This window comes from Oncorhynchus kisutch, linkage group LG15 (genome assembly GCF_002021735.2).
Source record: "Oncorhynchus kisutch isolate 150728-3 linkage group LG15, Okis_V2, whole genome shotgun sequence".
NCBI classification, from domain to species: Eukaryota; Metazoa; Chordata; class Actinopteri; order Salmoniformes; family Salmonidae; genus Oncorhynchus; species Oncorhynchus kisutch.
Window position 1 is genome coordinate 68,488,318 of NC_034188.2, and position 13,135 is coordinate 68,501,452.

General features: G+C 43.3%; 1 protein-coding gene across 1 annotated transcript in view; it reads left to right on the top strand.

Annotated features, from left to right (window-relative positions):
• The first annotated feature begins 3,938 nt into the window (after window positions 1-3,938).
• Window positions 3,939-13,135, top strand: part of LOC109905782 (mitochondrial intermediate peptidase) — a 47,842-nt gene continuing 38,645 nt past the window's right edge. Inside the window, exons 1-10 of the mRNA XM_020503378.2 lie at window positions 3,939-4,419; window positions 4,682-4,855; window positions 7,408-7,496; window positions 7,583-7,669; window positions 7,764-7,827; window positions 7,932-8,114; window positions 8,406-8,562; window positions 8,942-8,990; window positions 9,395-9,455; window positions 9,622-9,674. Of these exons, the coding sequence (XP_020358967.1) occupies window positions 4,270-4,419; window positions 4,682-4,855; window positions 7,408-7,496; window positions 7,583-7,669; window positions 7,764-7,827; window positions 7,932-8,114; window positions 8,406-8,562; window positions 8,942-8,990; window positions 9,395-9,455; window positions 9,622-9,674 (1,067 nt within the window). The 5' untranslated portion in view covers window positions 3,939-4,269. The remainder of the gene's footprint in view (window positions 4,420-4,681; window positions 4,856-7,407; window positions 7,497-7,582; window positions 7,670-7,763; window positions 7,828-7,931; window positions 8,115-8,405; window positions 8,563-8,941; window positions 8,991-9,394; window positions 9,456-9,621; window positions 9,675-13,135) is intronic.

Sequence of the window (13,135 nt, forward strand, 5' to 3'; positions counted from 1 at the left end):
ACTATATACAGGGGGGTACCGATACAGAGCCACTGCGGGGACACCGGTTAGTTGAGGTAATATGTACATGTAGGTAGAGTTAAGGTGACTATGCATAAATTACAACAGAGAGTAGCAGTGGTGTAAAGAGAGAGGGGGGCAATGCAAATAGTCTGGGTAGCCATTTGATTAGATGTCCAGGAGTCTTATGGCTTGGGGGTAGAAGTTGTTTAGACGCCTCTTGGACCTAAACTTGGCGCTCCGGTAACACTTGCAGTGCGGTAGCAAAGAGAACAGTCTATGACTAGGGAGGTTGGAGTGACAATTTTTAAGGCCTTCCTCTGACACCGCCTGGTATAGAGGTCCTGGATGGCAGAAAGCTTGGCCCCAGTGAATATGCTGGGCCGTTCGCACTACCCTCTAGTGCCTTGCGGTCGGAGGCTGAGCAGTTGCCATACCAGGCAGTGATGCAACCAGTCAGGATGCTTTTGATGGTGCTGTAGAACCTTTTGAGGATCTGAGGACCCATGCCAAATATTTTCAGTCTCCTGAGGGGGAATAGGTTGTGTTGTGCCCTCTTCACAACTGTCTTGGTGTGCTTGGACCATGTTAGTTTGTTGGTGATGTGGACACCAAGGTACTCAAAGCTCTCAACCTTCTCCACTGCAGCCCCGTCGATTAGAATGGGGACGTGCTCTGTGCTCTTTTTCCTGTAGTCCACAATCATCTCCTTTGTCTTGATCGCATTGAGGGAGAGGTTGTTCTCCTGGCACCACACGGCCAGGTCTCCGACCTCCCTATAGGCTCTCTCGTAGTTGTCGGTGATCACTAGACTACTGCAACACCGTTTCCCCTACCTTAAACCCTCTCACATTGGTGCCACAAAAGAGAGAAGTTGATGATGTGCAGGTTGGCAGAAAAAAATGGGTGCTGTTTTTGGACAGGCCTATTGATTAGTGATTGTCAAGGATGCACAGAAATTCTTAAATATGAGTTTTTAGTTCAGATTATTTGTTTACAATATGTGATCTTTAGGCTAAGAAAGCTGCATAAAGTACAAATCAATTATAGCTCTTAACGAGGCAGTAGCCTACATGGGGTGTACAATTTTCAATTACAGCATAATTCTTTTTTACCCCCTTTTTCAATCTTGACTCATCACTGCAACTCTCTAACGGGCTCGGGAGGCGAAGGTTGAGTCATGCGTCCCCCGAAACATGACCTGCCAAACCGCGCTTCTTAACACCCGCTGGTTTAACCCCGAAGCCAGCCGCACCAATGTGTCGGAGGAAACACTGTTTAACTGACAACCGAGATTAGACTGCAGGTGCCCGGCACGCCACAAGGAGTTGCTAGAGTGTGATGAGCCAAGTAAAGCCTCCCCCGGCCAAAACCTCTCCTAACGCGGATGACACTGGGCCAATTGTGCGCCGCCCTATTGGGACTCCAGATCACGGCCAGGTGTAATACAGGGACGCCTCTAGCACTGCAATGCAGTGCCTTAGACCACTACGCCACTCGGGAGGCCCCTTTACAGCATTATTCAATCTGCAGTTATTCTTCTGTTATTTATTATTACCAATAATATTTAAATGTTAATAGTATCTTCTGATTACAATTATTTATCATATTTTAATTTATTTGCAATCTATTATCTTCCAAAATGTAAGTAGTGGCCATGTACTTATAATCTCCACCAGACACAGCCTGGTTCCTCTCTAGGTTTCTTCCTAGGTTCCTGCCTTTCTAAGAAGTTGTTTCTAGCCACCGTGCTTCTACATCTGCAATGCTGTTTGGGGTTTTAGGCTGGGTTTCTGTATAAGCACTTTGTGACATCTGCTGATGTAAAAGGGGCTTTATAAATACACTGCTCTAGAAAATAAAGGGAACACTTAAACAACACAATATAACTCCAAGTCAATCACACTTCTGTGAAATCAAACTGTCCACTTAGGAAGCAACACTGATTGACAATAAATTTCACATGCTGTTGTGCAAATGGAATAGACAACAGGTGGAAATTATAGGCAATTAGCAAGACACCCCCAATAAAGGAGTGGTTCTGCAGGTGGTAACCACAGACCACTTCTCAGTTCCTATGCTTCCTGGCGGATGTTTTGGTCACTTTTGAATGCTGGCGGTGCTTTCACTCTAGTGGTAGCATGAGATGGAGTCTACAATCCACACAAGTGGCTCAGGTAGTGCAGCTCATCCAGGATGGCACATCAATGCGAGCTGTGGCAAGAAGGCTTGCTGTGTCTGTCAGCGTAGTGTCCAGAGCATGGAGGCGCTACCAGGAGACAGGCCAGTACATCAGGAGACGTGGAGGATGCCGTAGGAGGGCAACAACCCAGTAGCAGGACCGCTAACTCTGCCTTTGTGCAAGGAAGAGCAGGAGGAGCACTGCCAGAGCCCTGCAAAATGACCTCCAGCAGGCCACAAATGTGCATGTGTCTGCTCAAACGGTCAGAAACAGACTCCATGAGGGTGGTATGAGGGCCCGTTTGGCATTTGCCAGAGAACACCAAGATTGGCAAATTCGCCACTGGCGCCCTGTGCTCTTCACAGATGAAAGCAGGTTCACACTGAGCACGTGACAGACGTGACAGAGTCTGGAGACGCCGTGGAGAACGTTCTGCTGCCTGCAACAGCCTCCAGCATGACCGGTTTGGCGGTGGGTCAGTCATGGTGTGGGTTGGCATTTCTTTGGGGGGCCGCACAGCCCTCCATGTGCTCACCAGAGGTAGCCTGACTGCCATTAGGTACCAAGATGAGCTCCTCAGACCCCTTGTGAGACCATATGCTGGTGCGGTTGGCCCTGGGTTCCTCCTAATTCAAGACAATGCTAGACCTCATGTGGCTGGAGTGTGTCAGCAGTTCCTGTAAGAGGAAGGCATTGATGCTATGGACTGGCCTGCCCGTTCCCCAGACCTGATTCCAATTAAGCACATCTGGGACATCATGTCTCGCTCCATCCACCAACGCCACGTTGCACCACAGACTGTCCAGGAGTTGGCGGATGCTTTAGTCCAGGTCTGGGAGGAGATGCCTCAGGAGACCATCCGCCACCTCATCAGGAGCATGCCCAGGCGTTGTAGGAGGTCATACAGGCACGTGGAGGCCACACACACTACTGAGCCTCATTTTGACTTGTTTTAAGGACATTACATCAAAGTTGGATCAGCCTGTTTTGAGTGTCACTCCAAATCCAGACCTCCATGAGTTGATAAATTTGATTTCCATTGATAATTTTTGTGTGATTTTGTTGTCAGCACATTCAAGTATGTAAAGAAAAAAGTATTTAATAAGAATATTTCATTCATTCAGATCTAGGATGTGTTATTTTAGTGTTCCCTTTATTTTTATCAGCAGTGTACATTTGATTTGATTTAGTTATATCTAGCTGTCCAATAACGCATTTTGATGGAATGGCTTGTCCTGCACTTTGTAAAAAACCAGAGTGCATTGAGTGAATGTCCTTTCTAAACATACAGTAGCAATGTGAATGCAAAGAGGACTCAGACCACAAAATAGGTGAAGTGAACTGGTAAAAAACGTGAGTCCTCATTCAAAGGCAAGGGCAGTGTGAATACAAAGATAAGAGTTATTTTGCTTCTTTTTTTTTTTACACCAGAATTCACAGTAAAGAGTACTGAGATCGTTTATTTTAAAGCGGACTATATGTGATAACACCTTCAGAATTAACCAATAGGAAGCTCTACGCAAATAACCTACTTTCATTTGAATTCGGAGGTCCCAAGATTCCGACAGGACATGAACGAGGCATAACCCATTTTATAAATCTTTCAGCACTTTCGGTACAAATTATGCTATATGTTACAGGCAAAACAATGATTTATAGTTATGCCTACCATTCCGCACCATTAAGACATATTTTGGAATATTAATGTTGATCAAGTAAATGTGGCAATATACATTTTGATCAATTTATATTCTTCAGCACAAAAATGCATTTCCCAATCATTAGCTAACATGTGGAAGCTGTTCGCTTGACTGTCAATTCTACCAAATGCTTGCTAAAAACATATTTTACGTTTATCACTGGATAGTTAGCTATCAACCCATCTGAAGATATCTGGATTTTGCGTGTACAATACTTAACTTTATTCTTCAGCCTAATCATTCAAAGTGGATTGGTAGCTACATTATTGGTTAACGTTAGCTAGCATGTCCTCGAAGTCGTTTCTCCATTGTTTACAGTACTAGCCGTGTCAGTGGGTTAGTCAGTCAAGTCATCTGTAGATCGCTAATTAACGTAAGTGCCTTATCATGTCAGCTTGCAAGCGTTTGCTTTACATTGTTAAACACAGAGGGATATGGCCATCGATATGGAGGAGAAATGTCACCACTTGGTCACCTGTAGGAGCTGCCTTCAATGCCAAACCTCACAGAAGACTTGAGTTGTTTGAAAAAAATGTGGTATGTTAATCAAGTCATGCAACTACAGTATTCCCAAATGTATCTTAGCCTATGCATGTAGTTGTTGTTTTATCTAACACTACTGTATTTGATTTGCACTTGTCACTATACTGTTTTTACAAAAACTGCTTTGTCCTTCAGTCAAGAAAAGTAACTAATAGTCAGATTTTTCTGTTCACATAGCATTTGGTCTAGACTAGAAACAGTATTTTAAATTCCAACCCACATAATGTAGTCAAACGGTATCCTAAAACCTTCACAGGGCTTGTTTGGAGTCCCAGAGCTGAGCTCCCCTGCTGGCTTCGAGGTGACTACTAAAAGGGCTCTGAAGGACACACAGGAGCTGGTGGATAAAGTCTGCAGCAGCCCTCCTGGAGCTGTTACTGTGGAGACTTTTGACCAACTCTCAGATGGCTTGTGCAAAGTAGCAGACCTGGTAAGATGTATACAGTACCAGTCAAAAGTTTGGACACACCAGCTAATTTATTTTATCAATTTTCTAAAGTGTAGAATAATAGTGAAGACATCAAAATGATGAAATAACGCATATGGAATCATGTAGTAACCAAATATAAATATATTTTAGATTATTCAAAGTAGCCACCCTTTGCCTTGATGACAGCTTTGCACACTCTTGGCATTCTCTCAACCAGCTTCACCTGGAATGCTTTTCCAACAGTCTTGAAGGAGTTCCCACATGCTGAGCACTTGTTGGCTACTTTTCCTTCATTTTGCAGTCAGACTCATCCCAAACCATCTCAATTGGTTTGAGGTTGGGTGATTGTGGAGGCCAGGTCATCTGATGCAGTACTCCATCACTCTCCTTGGTCAAATAGCCCTTACACAGCCTGAAGGCGTGTTGGGTCATTGCCCTGTTGAAAAACAAATAATAATCCCACTAAGAGCAAACCAGATGGGGTGGGATAACACTGCAGAATGCTGTGGTAGGCATGCTGGTTGAGTGTGCCTTGAATTCTAAATAAATTCCTGACAGTGTCACCAGCAAAGCACCATCACACAACCACCTCCATACTTCACGGTGGGAACCACACATGCGGAGATCATCCGTTCACCCACTCTGCGACACAGAGGTTGGAACCAAAAATCTAAGGACAGACCAAAGGACAGATTTACACTGGTCTAATGTCTGTTGCTTGTGTTTCATGGCCCAAGCAAGTCTCTTCTGCTTATTGGTGTCCTTTAGTAGTGGTTTCTTTGTAGCAATTCGACGATGAAGGCCTGATTCACGCATTCTCTTCTGAACAGTTGATGTTGAAATGTGTCTGTCACTTGAACTCTGAAGCATTTATTTGGGCTGCAATTCATCATCAGTTCTTGACCAGGTTTGCACACACTGCAGCAGGGATTTTGGCCCACTCCTCCATACAGACCTTCTCCAGATCCTTCAGGTTTCGGGGCTGTCGCTGGGCAATACAGACTTTCAGCTCCCTCCAAAGATTTTGTATTGGGTTCAGGTCTGGAGACTGGCTAGGCCACTCCAGGACCTTGAGATGCTTCTTATGGAGCCACTCCTTAGTTGCCCTGGCTGTGTGTTTTGGGTCGTTGTCATACTGGAAGACCCAGCCACGACCCATCTTCAATGCTCTCACTGAGGGAAGGAGGTTGTTGGCCAAGATCTCACGATACATGGCCCCATCCATCCTCCCCTCAATACGGTGCAGTCGTCCTGTTCCCTTTGCAGAAAAGCATCCCCAAAGAATGATGTTTCCACCTCCATGCTTCACGGTTGGGATGGTGTTCTTGGGGTTGTACTCATCCTTCTTCTTCCTCCAAACACGGCAGGTGGAGTTTAGACCAAAAAGCTCTATTTTTGTCTCATCAGACCACATGACCTTCTCCCATTCCTCCTCTGGGTCATCCAGATGGTCATTGGCAAACTTCAGACGGACCTGGACTTGCCCTGGCTTGAGCAGGGGGACCTTGCGTGCGCTGCAGGATTTTAATCTATGACGGCGTAGTGTGTTACTAATGGTTTTCTTTGAGACTGTGGTCCCAGCTCTCTTCAGGTCATTGACCAGGTCCTGCCGTGTAGTTCTGGGCTGATCCCTCACCTTCCTCATGATCCATGATGCCCCACGAGGTGAGATCTTGCATGGAGCCCCAGACTGAGGGTGATTGACCGTCATCTTGACCTTCTTCCATTTTCGAATAATTGCGCCAACATTTGTTGCCTTCTCACCAAGCTGCTTGCCTATTGTCCTGTAGCCCATCCCAGCCTTGTGCAGGTCTACAATTTTATACCTGATGTCCTTACACAGCTCTCTGGTCTTGGCCATTGTGGAGAGGTTGGAGTCTGTTTGATTGAGTGTGTGGACAGGTGTCTTTTATACAAGTAACGAGTTCAAACAGGTGCAGTTAATACAGGTAATGAGTGGAGAACAGGAGGACTTCTTAAAGAAAAACTAACAGGTCTGTGAGAGCCTGAATTCTTACTGGTTGGTAGGTGATCAAATACCTATGTCATGCAATAAAATGCAAATTAATTACTTAAAAATCATACAATGTGATTTTTTGGATTTTTGTTTTAGATTCCGTCTCTCACAGTTGAAGTGTACCTATGATAAAAATTACAGACCTCTACATGCTTTGTAAGTAGGAAACACTGACCATTTTGCAGGTTATCAAATATTTGTTCTCCCCACTGTATATTAAATACCTCATGAAGCTGCTTGAGAAAATGCCAAGAGTGTGCAAAGCTGTCATCAAGGCAAGGAGTGGCTACTTTGAAGAATCTCAAATATAAAATATATTTTGATTTGTTTAACTCTTTTTTTTTTGTTTACTACATGATTCCATGTGTTATTTCATTGTTTTGATGTCTTCACTATTATTCTACAATGTAGAAAATAGTAAAAAATAAAGTAAAAACCCTGTATATATTCATTGTTATTAATGTAGAAAGCACAGGATAGTCAAAAAACAATCAATTTAAGTTGACAGGTACAGTTATTTTTCTCCCCAAACCAGGCTGACTTTGTGAAAGTGGCACATCCGGACCCGTCGTTCCGTGAGGCAGCAGAGAAGACATGTATAGAGATCGGCACAGTTGTAGAAAAGTAAGTGCCATTGAACTAGGTCTAGTAGAATATGTTATTGAGTGGCATATTGCATAATGATTCTTCACTGTTTGTTTCTCTCACAGACTCAACACCAATGTTGACCTTTGTAGAAGTTTAAAGAATTTGTTGGATAACAAAGAAGTTTTTGCTCAGTTGGACCCAGAAACAAGGTATGCTCTCCAACCTAAATCCTTTTACCGGTAGTTAATTTAGCGTAGACTTGACAGTTTCATTCAGGTAATGTAAATGTTTCTGTCTACCTAGGAAAGTGGCTGAGCTGTTCATGTTTGACTTTGCGATCAGTGGAATTCATCTGGATGAAAAACTGGTAAGGTACCCCTTTGAATTGTTTTTTAGTGTGTTGATAACCACCCCTGTCACATGTTTCTTTCATCTCCTTACTGTCTGTTTTCTGACTTTTACATTTTGCAGCGGAAAGAGGCTGTCAAGCTTCACGTCAAGCTCTTGGATCTAAACAATGAGTTTCTTATGGGCTCTCACCTCCCAAACAGAATAGCAAAGTCGGCTATACCTGAGCACATTCATTGCCACTTTGCAACGGAGGGCAGTTTCATTCAGATTGGGGGTCTACACGCTGAGTCCTCTAATGACCTGGTATGTTTTCATTTGCAAATGTTTCTCTCTTTCACCACCTGGTAGCGCCAATCTCACATGATATCCAGTTGTACTGCTAGCGCTGCAGTCTATCTGGAGAAATGCCTACTTAATGCTGCTTAATGCTGTGTGAAATGCTATTGTTGAGTAATAGTCAGACTCTCTCTGTCCTGCATTTTCCTGATTTTGTCCTGATTTTATTTGATGCTCCATGCCTGGGAGGGTTGCTCTGTGATAGGGATGGCTAAGGGGTGAAGAACCTGAAACACATGCTTTTGACATTCTTTTCAGGTTCGGGAGGTTGCCTATAGGATTTTCCTCTACCCAAATGCAGATCTGATGGAGTGTCTGGAAGAGCTGTTGAAATGCAGGAACAAACTGGCCAAACTGGTGGGATATGAGTCTTACGCACACAGAGCTTTACAGGGAACCATGGCCAAAACCCCAGGTATTATGCTTCCGCCCCTGTCCCCCAACAATCACTTTCACTTCAATTAGTAAACCTTTGGCCTTTTTTGGATTCATATGTATAAGCATTGGTAGTTCTTCAGTGTATGATTAGGAGGGATATTTAGCAATGACTACCATTTCAGCCAGATACCGCCAAGTTAGTAAACACACTTGTTCAACTAGGTTTACCAGCAGTTTACATGAATGAATGAATGATTCAACCAATGCCCTCTATTAAACACAAACAAATCACCCTGGCAAAAACTGTCACCCAGTTAGAATATTACACTACAACTGTGCTACACTGTTGATGTTGGGAATGATAAAGCCTTTGTGTGTGACTGCTATAACATGGCCCGCCTTTCTTCTGCCTATAGAGACGGTGATGAACTTCCTCCAGCTACTGACGGACAAACTCTCCGAAAGGTACAGCACATAATACAAGTACAATAAAAAATGAGCTATGCCAAAATCAACACAATTTGTTCACCTTATATACAGTATATAGCTATAAGGAAATATGTAATCCACCTTGTCTTGAAAAGCTGACATGTATCCTCTCTACCACAAGGTGACGATATAACCTTGAAAGAGTGAAAGAGCTTTATAAGTTTAGTGAAGTGAAGGTTTGAAAAAAATTATGTTTGAATTCCAATTTATATGCTGGAGCTTTCAGAGATCCAGTTATTTGGATACAGAATTGACTATAAAGCAGAAATAATAGTTTGTTAAATAGATTAATACACTTTTCACATATTGAATTTGAATTAGGCCTGACAGTGAAGTCCGCAATCACATCAGCCACTCATTTGAAATCTCTTCCCATACAGAACCGCAATAGACTTTGAGATGATTAAAGACATGAAGACAAAACTCAACCCCCTTAATGCGGTAAATACTGCTTTGTTGTCGTTTATAAATATTTATATTCCAGCTCTTGTAGCAATGTACATATAAAGATATGAGTCCATAGTGAGATGAAAAAAAGGTGAATACAAATGGTTGTGTGTTATTTATTCTTGTCACAAGCTATTAGTAATATGTTTATCTTCCATAGGAGCTTATGCCATGGGATCCTCCATACTTCAGTGGTGTGTTGCGTGCTGAAAGGTGAGTATTACAGTCCTAGATCTATTATTCAAACAAAGCAACGGATCCAGTTATTCTCTGCCAACTGTCAATGAGATAAATCTGTTTGATTTCTATCTATCTGTCTGTAGTTGGGGTGGGTGGCAACTTTGTATTTCAGTGCAGAGCATCATTTTTTTTTTTTTTACCTGGTCTTCCTCGGGTATCAATTGTGTTAGGAGAGGAGCATGGGAGCTCCCGAGTGGCGCAGCGGTCTAAGGCACTGCATCTCAGCGCTAGAGGCTTCACTACAGACACCCTGGTTCGAATTCAGGCTGTATCAGGCCGTGATTGGGAGTCCCATTGGGCGGCGCACAATTGGCCCAACGTCGTCCGGGTTTGGCAAGTGTAGGCTGTCATTGTAAATAAGAATTTGTTCTTAACTACTTGCCTAGTTAAATAAAGGTTAAATAAATGGGAGCTACGTAAGTCTTCGTATATTCTTTTCAATATAATCAAGCTGGATCAACTTCCTTTGCGCTCAGTTGCGCTGTCACCTCATTTTACCTGAAGATTTTCCCCTCTGCGTCTATATAATTGAATTAATTATCCTTGCGTAATACATGTTCCCTGTCATTTTTATTTATGTGATGGAACATATCCAAAACAATGGATTAGAATATGCAACCTGAATCACTGTTGCCATGCTACAGTATAGAAAGACAGAGTTTGAATGTGTTAGGCAGATGAGAACCATCCAAAATACAGTGAGGACCCAGACAGCATTCAACTCAACCTGAACTCATTGCAGGAGTAAATCCCATTTTAGTCTGTCGGGAAAGGATATCTCCAATCGCATATACAATATTATGTATTATCTGTTGAGACCCTATGCATTTGTTCTAGTGTGCGTAATATATTCTGCAGTTTTAATGCTGATTAACGGGCTTTGGGTGGTTAAGAAAGCGTATTATCTTTATTGTCAAGGGTAATTCATAAATGTCATGATTTACAGATGGAGAAGTGGAATGGCCTAATCTGCTGTGAACGTTTGAGTGAATGGGAGATGTGGTTGGTCACATCTAGCGTCTCCAGTTTTGAGCCGGTCTCATGTCGTCTTTTTACGGACATTATTAATGAACTGCTTTTCCACTCAGGCGCTCACCAGAGACCAATAAGTCTAACGGTTTATTAAAGCTTTAATGCAGACATTCCAGGTCCTGGGGGATGGACTCAATGGCTGTTTCCACAATGGGATTTGGCACTACCTCTGTCTGAGGAGGGGGAGATATGTTGGAGAGTTGTATTTTTTCTTCTTTTAACCGAGGAAAATCTGTTTCCGAATCACTTTCCCCTCAGCCCTCTTCTTGGTGTGCTATGTTGGTTGTTAGGAGTTGGGTTTAGAATGCGGTCGGTTCCCAGGGATGGCTGGTTGCCCATAGTTACCACCACCGTTAAGTGGCTCCTGTTGCCCTTTTCTCTTAGTCAGCAGCATTAGTGGTTTGCAGTTCCTACTGAAGTCAGTTGGAGAATGTTTATGTCCTACTGAAAGGAGTTTCAGATTGTGTGGTAAATGAAGGCCCAGTAGTACATCATGTGCAAGATAGTATAAATTACTCCCTTTAGTCTTTAGGAAAGATCATATGATTACTGCTATTATTCCATTAGCAGTCGGTGAAAAAGCTTCCTTTTGCCACAGACTTTGTCCCATATACAGTGCATTCGGAAAGTATTCAGACCCCTTGACTTTTTCCACATTTTGTTACGTCACAGCCTTATTCTAAAATTGATTACATATTTTATCCTCCCTCATCAACCTACACACAATACCCCATAATGAGAAAGCAAAACATGCTTTTAGAAAAAAAAGAAATTTACATAAGTATTCAGACCCTTTACTCAGTACTTTGTTGAAGCACCTTTGGCAGCGATTATAGCCTCGAGTCTTCTTGGGTATCACGCTACAAGTTAGGCACACCTGTATTTGGGGAGTTTCTCCCACTTTTCTCTGCAGATCTTCTCAAACTCTGTTAGGTTGGATGTGGAGCGTCGCTGCACAGCTATTTTCAGGTATCTCCAGAGATGTTCGATCGGGTTAAAGTCCAGGCTCTGGCTGGGCCACTCAAGGACATTCAGATACTTGTCCTGAAGTCACTCATGCGTTGTCTTGGCTGTGTGCTTAGGGTTGTTGTCCTGTTGGAAGGTGAACCTTAGCCCCAGTCTGAGGTCCTGAGCGCTCTGGAGCAGGTTTTCATCAAGGCTCTCTCTGTACTTTGCTCCAATCATCTTTCGCTCGATCCTGACTAGTCTCCCAGTCCCTGTCACTGAAAAACATCCCCACAGCATGATACTGCCACCACCATGCTTCACCGTAGGGATGGTGCCAGTTTTGCTCCAGACGTGACGCTTGGCATTCAGGCCAAAGAGTTCAATCTTTGTTTCATCAGACCAGAGAATCTTGTTTCTCATGGTCTGAGAATCCTATAGGTGCCTTTCCCAGCACCTATAGGTGCCTCTCCCAGTCCCTGCCGCAGACGAGAGAATCATGTTCTGGCAAACTCCAAGCGGGCTGTTGTGTGCCTTTTACTGAGGAGTGGCTTCCGTCTGGCCAATATACCATAAATGCCTGATTGGTGGAGTTCTGTAGAGATGGTTGGCCTTCTGGAAGGTTCTCCCATCTCCACAGAGGAACTTCGGAGCTCTGCCAGAGTGACCATCAGGTTCTTGATCACCTCCCTGACCAAGTCCCTTCTCCCCTGATTGCTCAGCTTGGCCAGGCGGCCATTTCTAGGAAGATTCTTAGTGGTTCCAAACTTCTTCAATACTGCAGAAATGTTTTGGTACCCATACCCAGATCTCTGCCTCGACACAATCCTGTTTCGGAGCTCTACAGACAATTCCTTCGACCTCATTGCTTGGTTTTTGCTCTGACATGCACTGTCAACTGTGGGACCTTATAGACAGGTGTTTGCCTTTCCAAATCACGTCCAATCAATTAAATTTACCACAGGTGGGCTCCAATCAGGTTGTAGAATAATCTCAAGGATGATCAATGGAAACAGGATGCACCCTGAGCTCAATTTCAAGTCTCATAGCAAAGGGTCTAAATACTTATGTAAATACATGTTTTTATAAAAATAAAAAAAATGTTTTCTCTTTCATTATGGGGTATTGTGTGTAGATTGAGGATTTGTATTTATTTAATCCATTTTAGTATAAGGCTGTAACATAACAAAATGTGGAAAACTCAAGGGGTCTGAATAGTTTTCGAATGCACTGTACATCAAGCAAGGAGGCCACATCATGGTAATCATGTCTGTAAAGCTGGGCGTAGGAAATGGGCTTCTCACTGGTTTTAATTCAATCCAAATTACATTTGGATATGCCTTCAGGGCAGGCATTGCTTGCTTCAAATGGCTTGCTTTGTCCACACCAGAAGTGAGTAATCGTGCATGCTTCCCAAGATTGACAGGAGCCTTGCAGATCAACTGATAGGGCTTCCC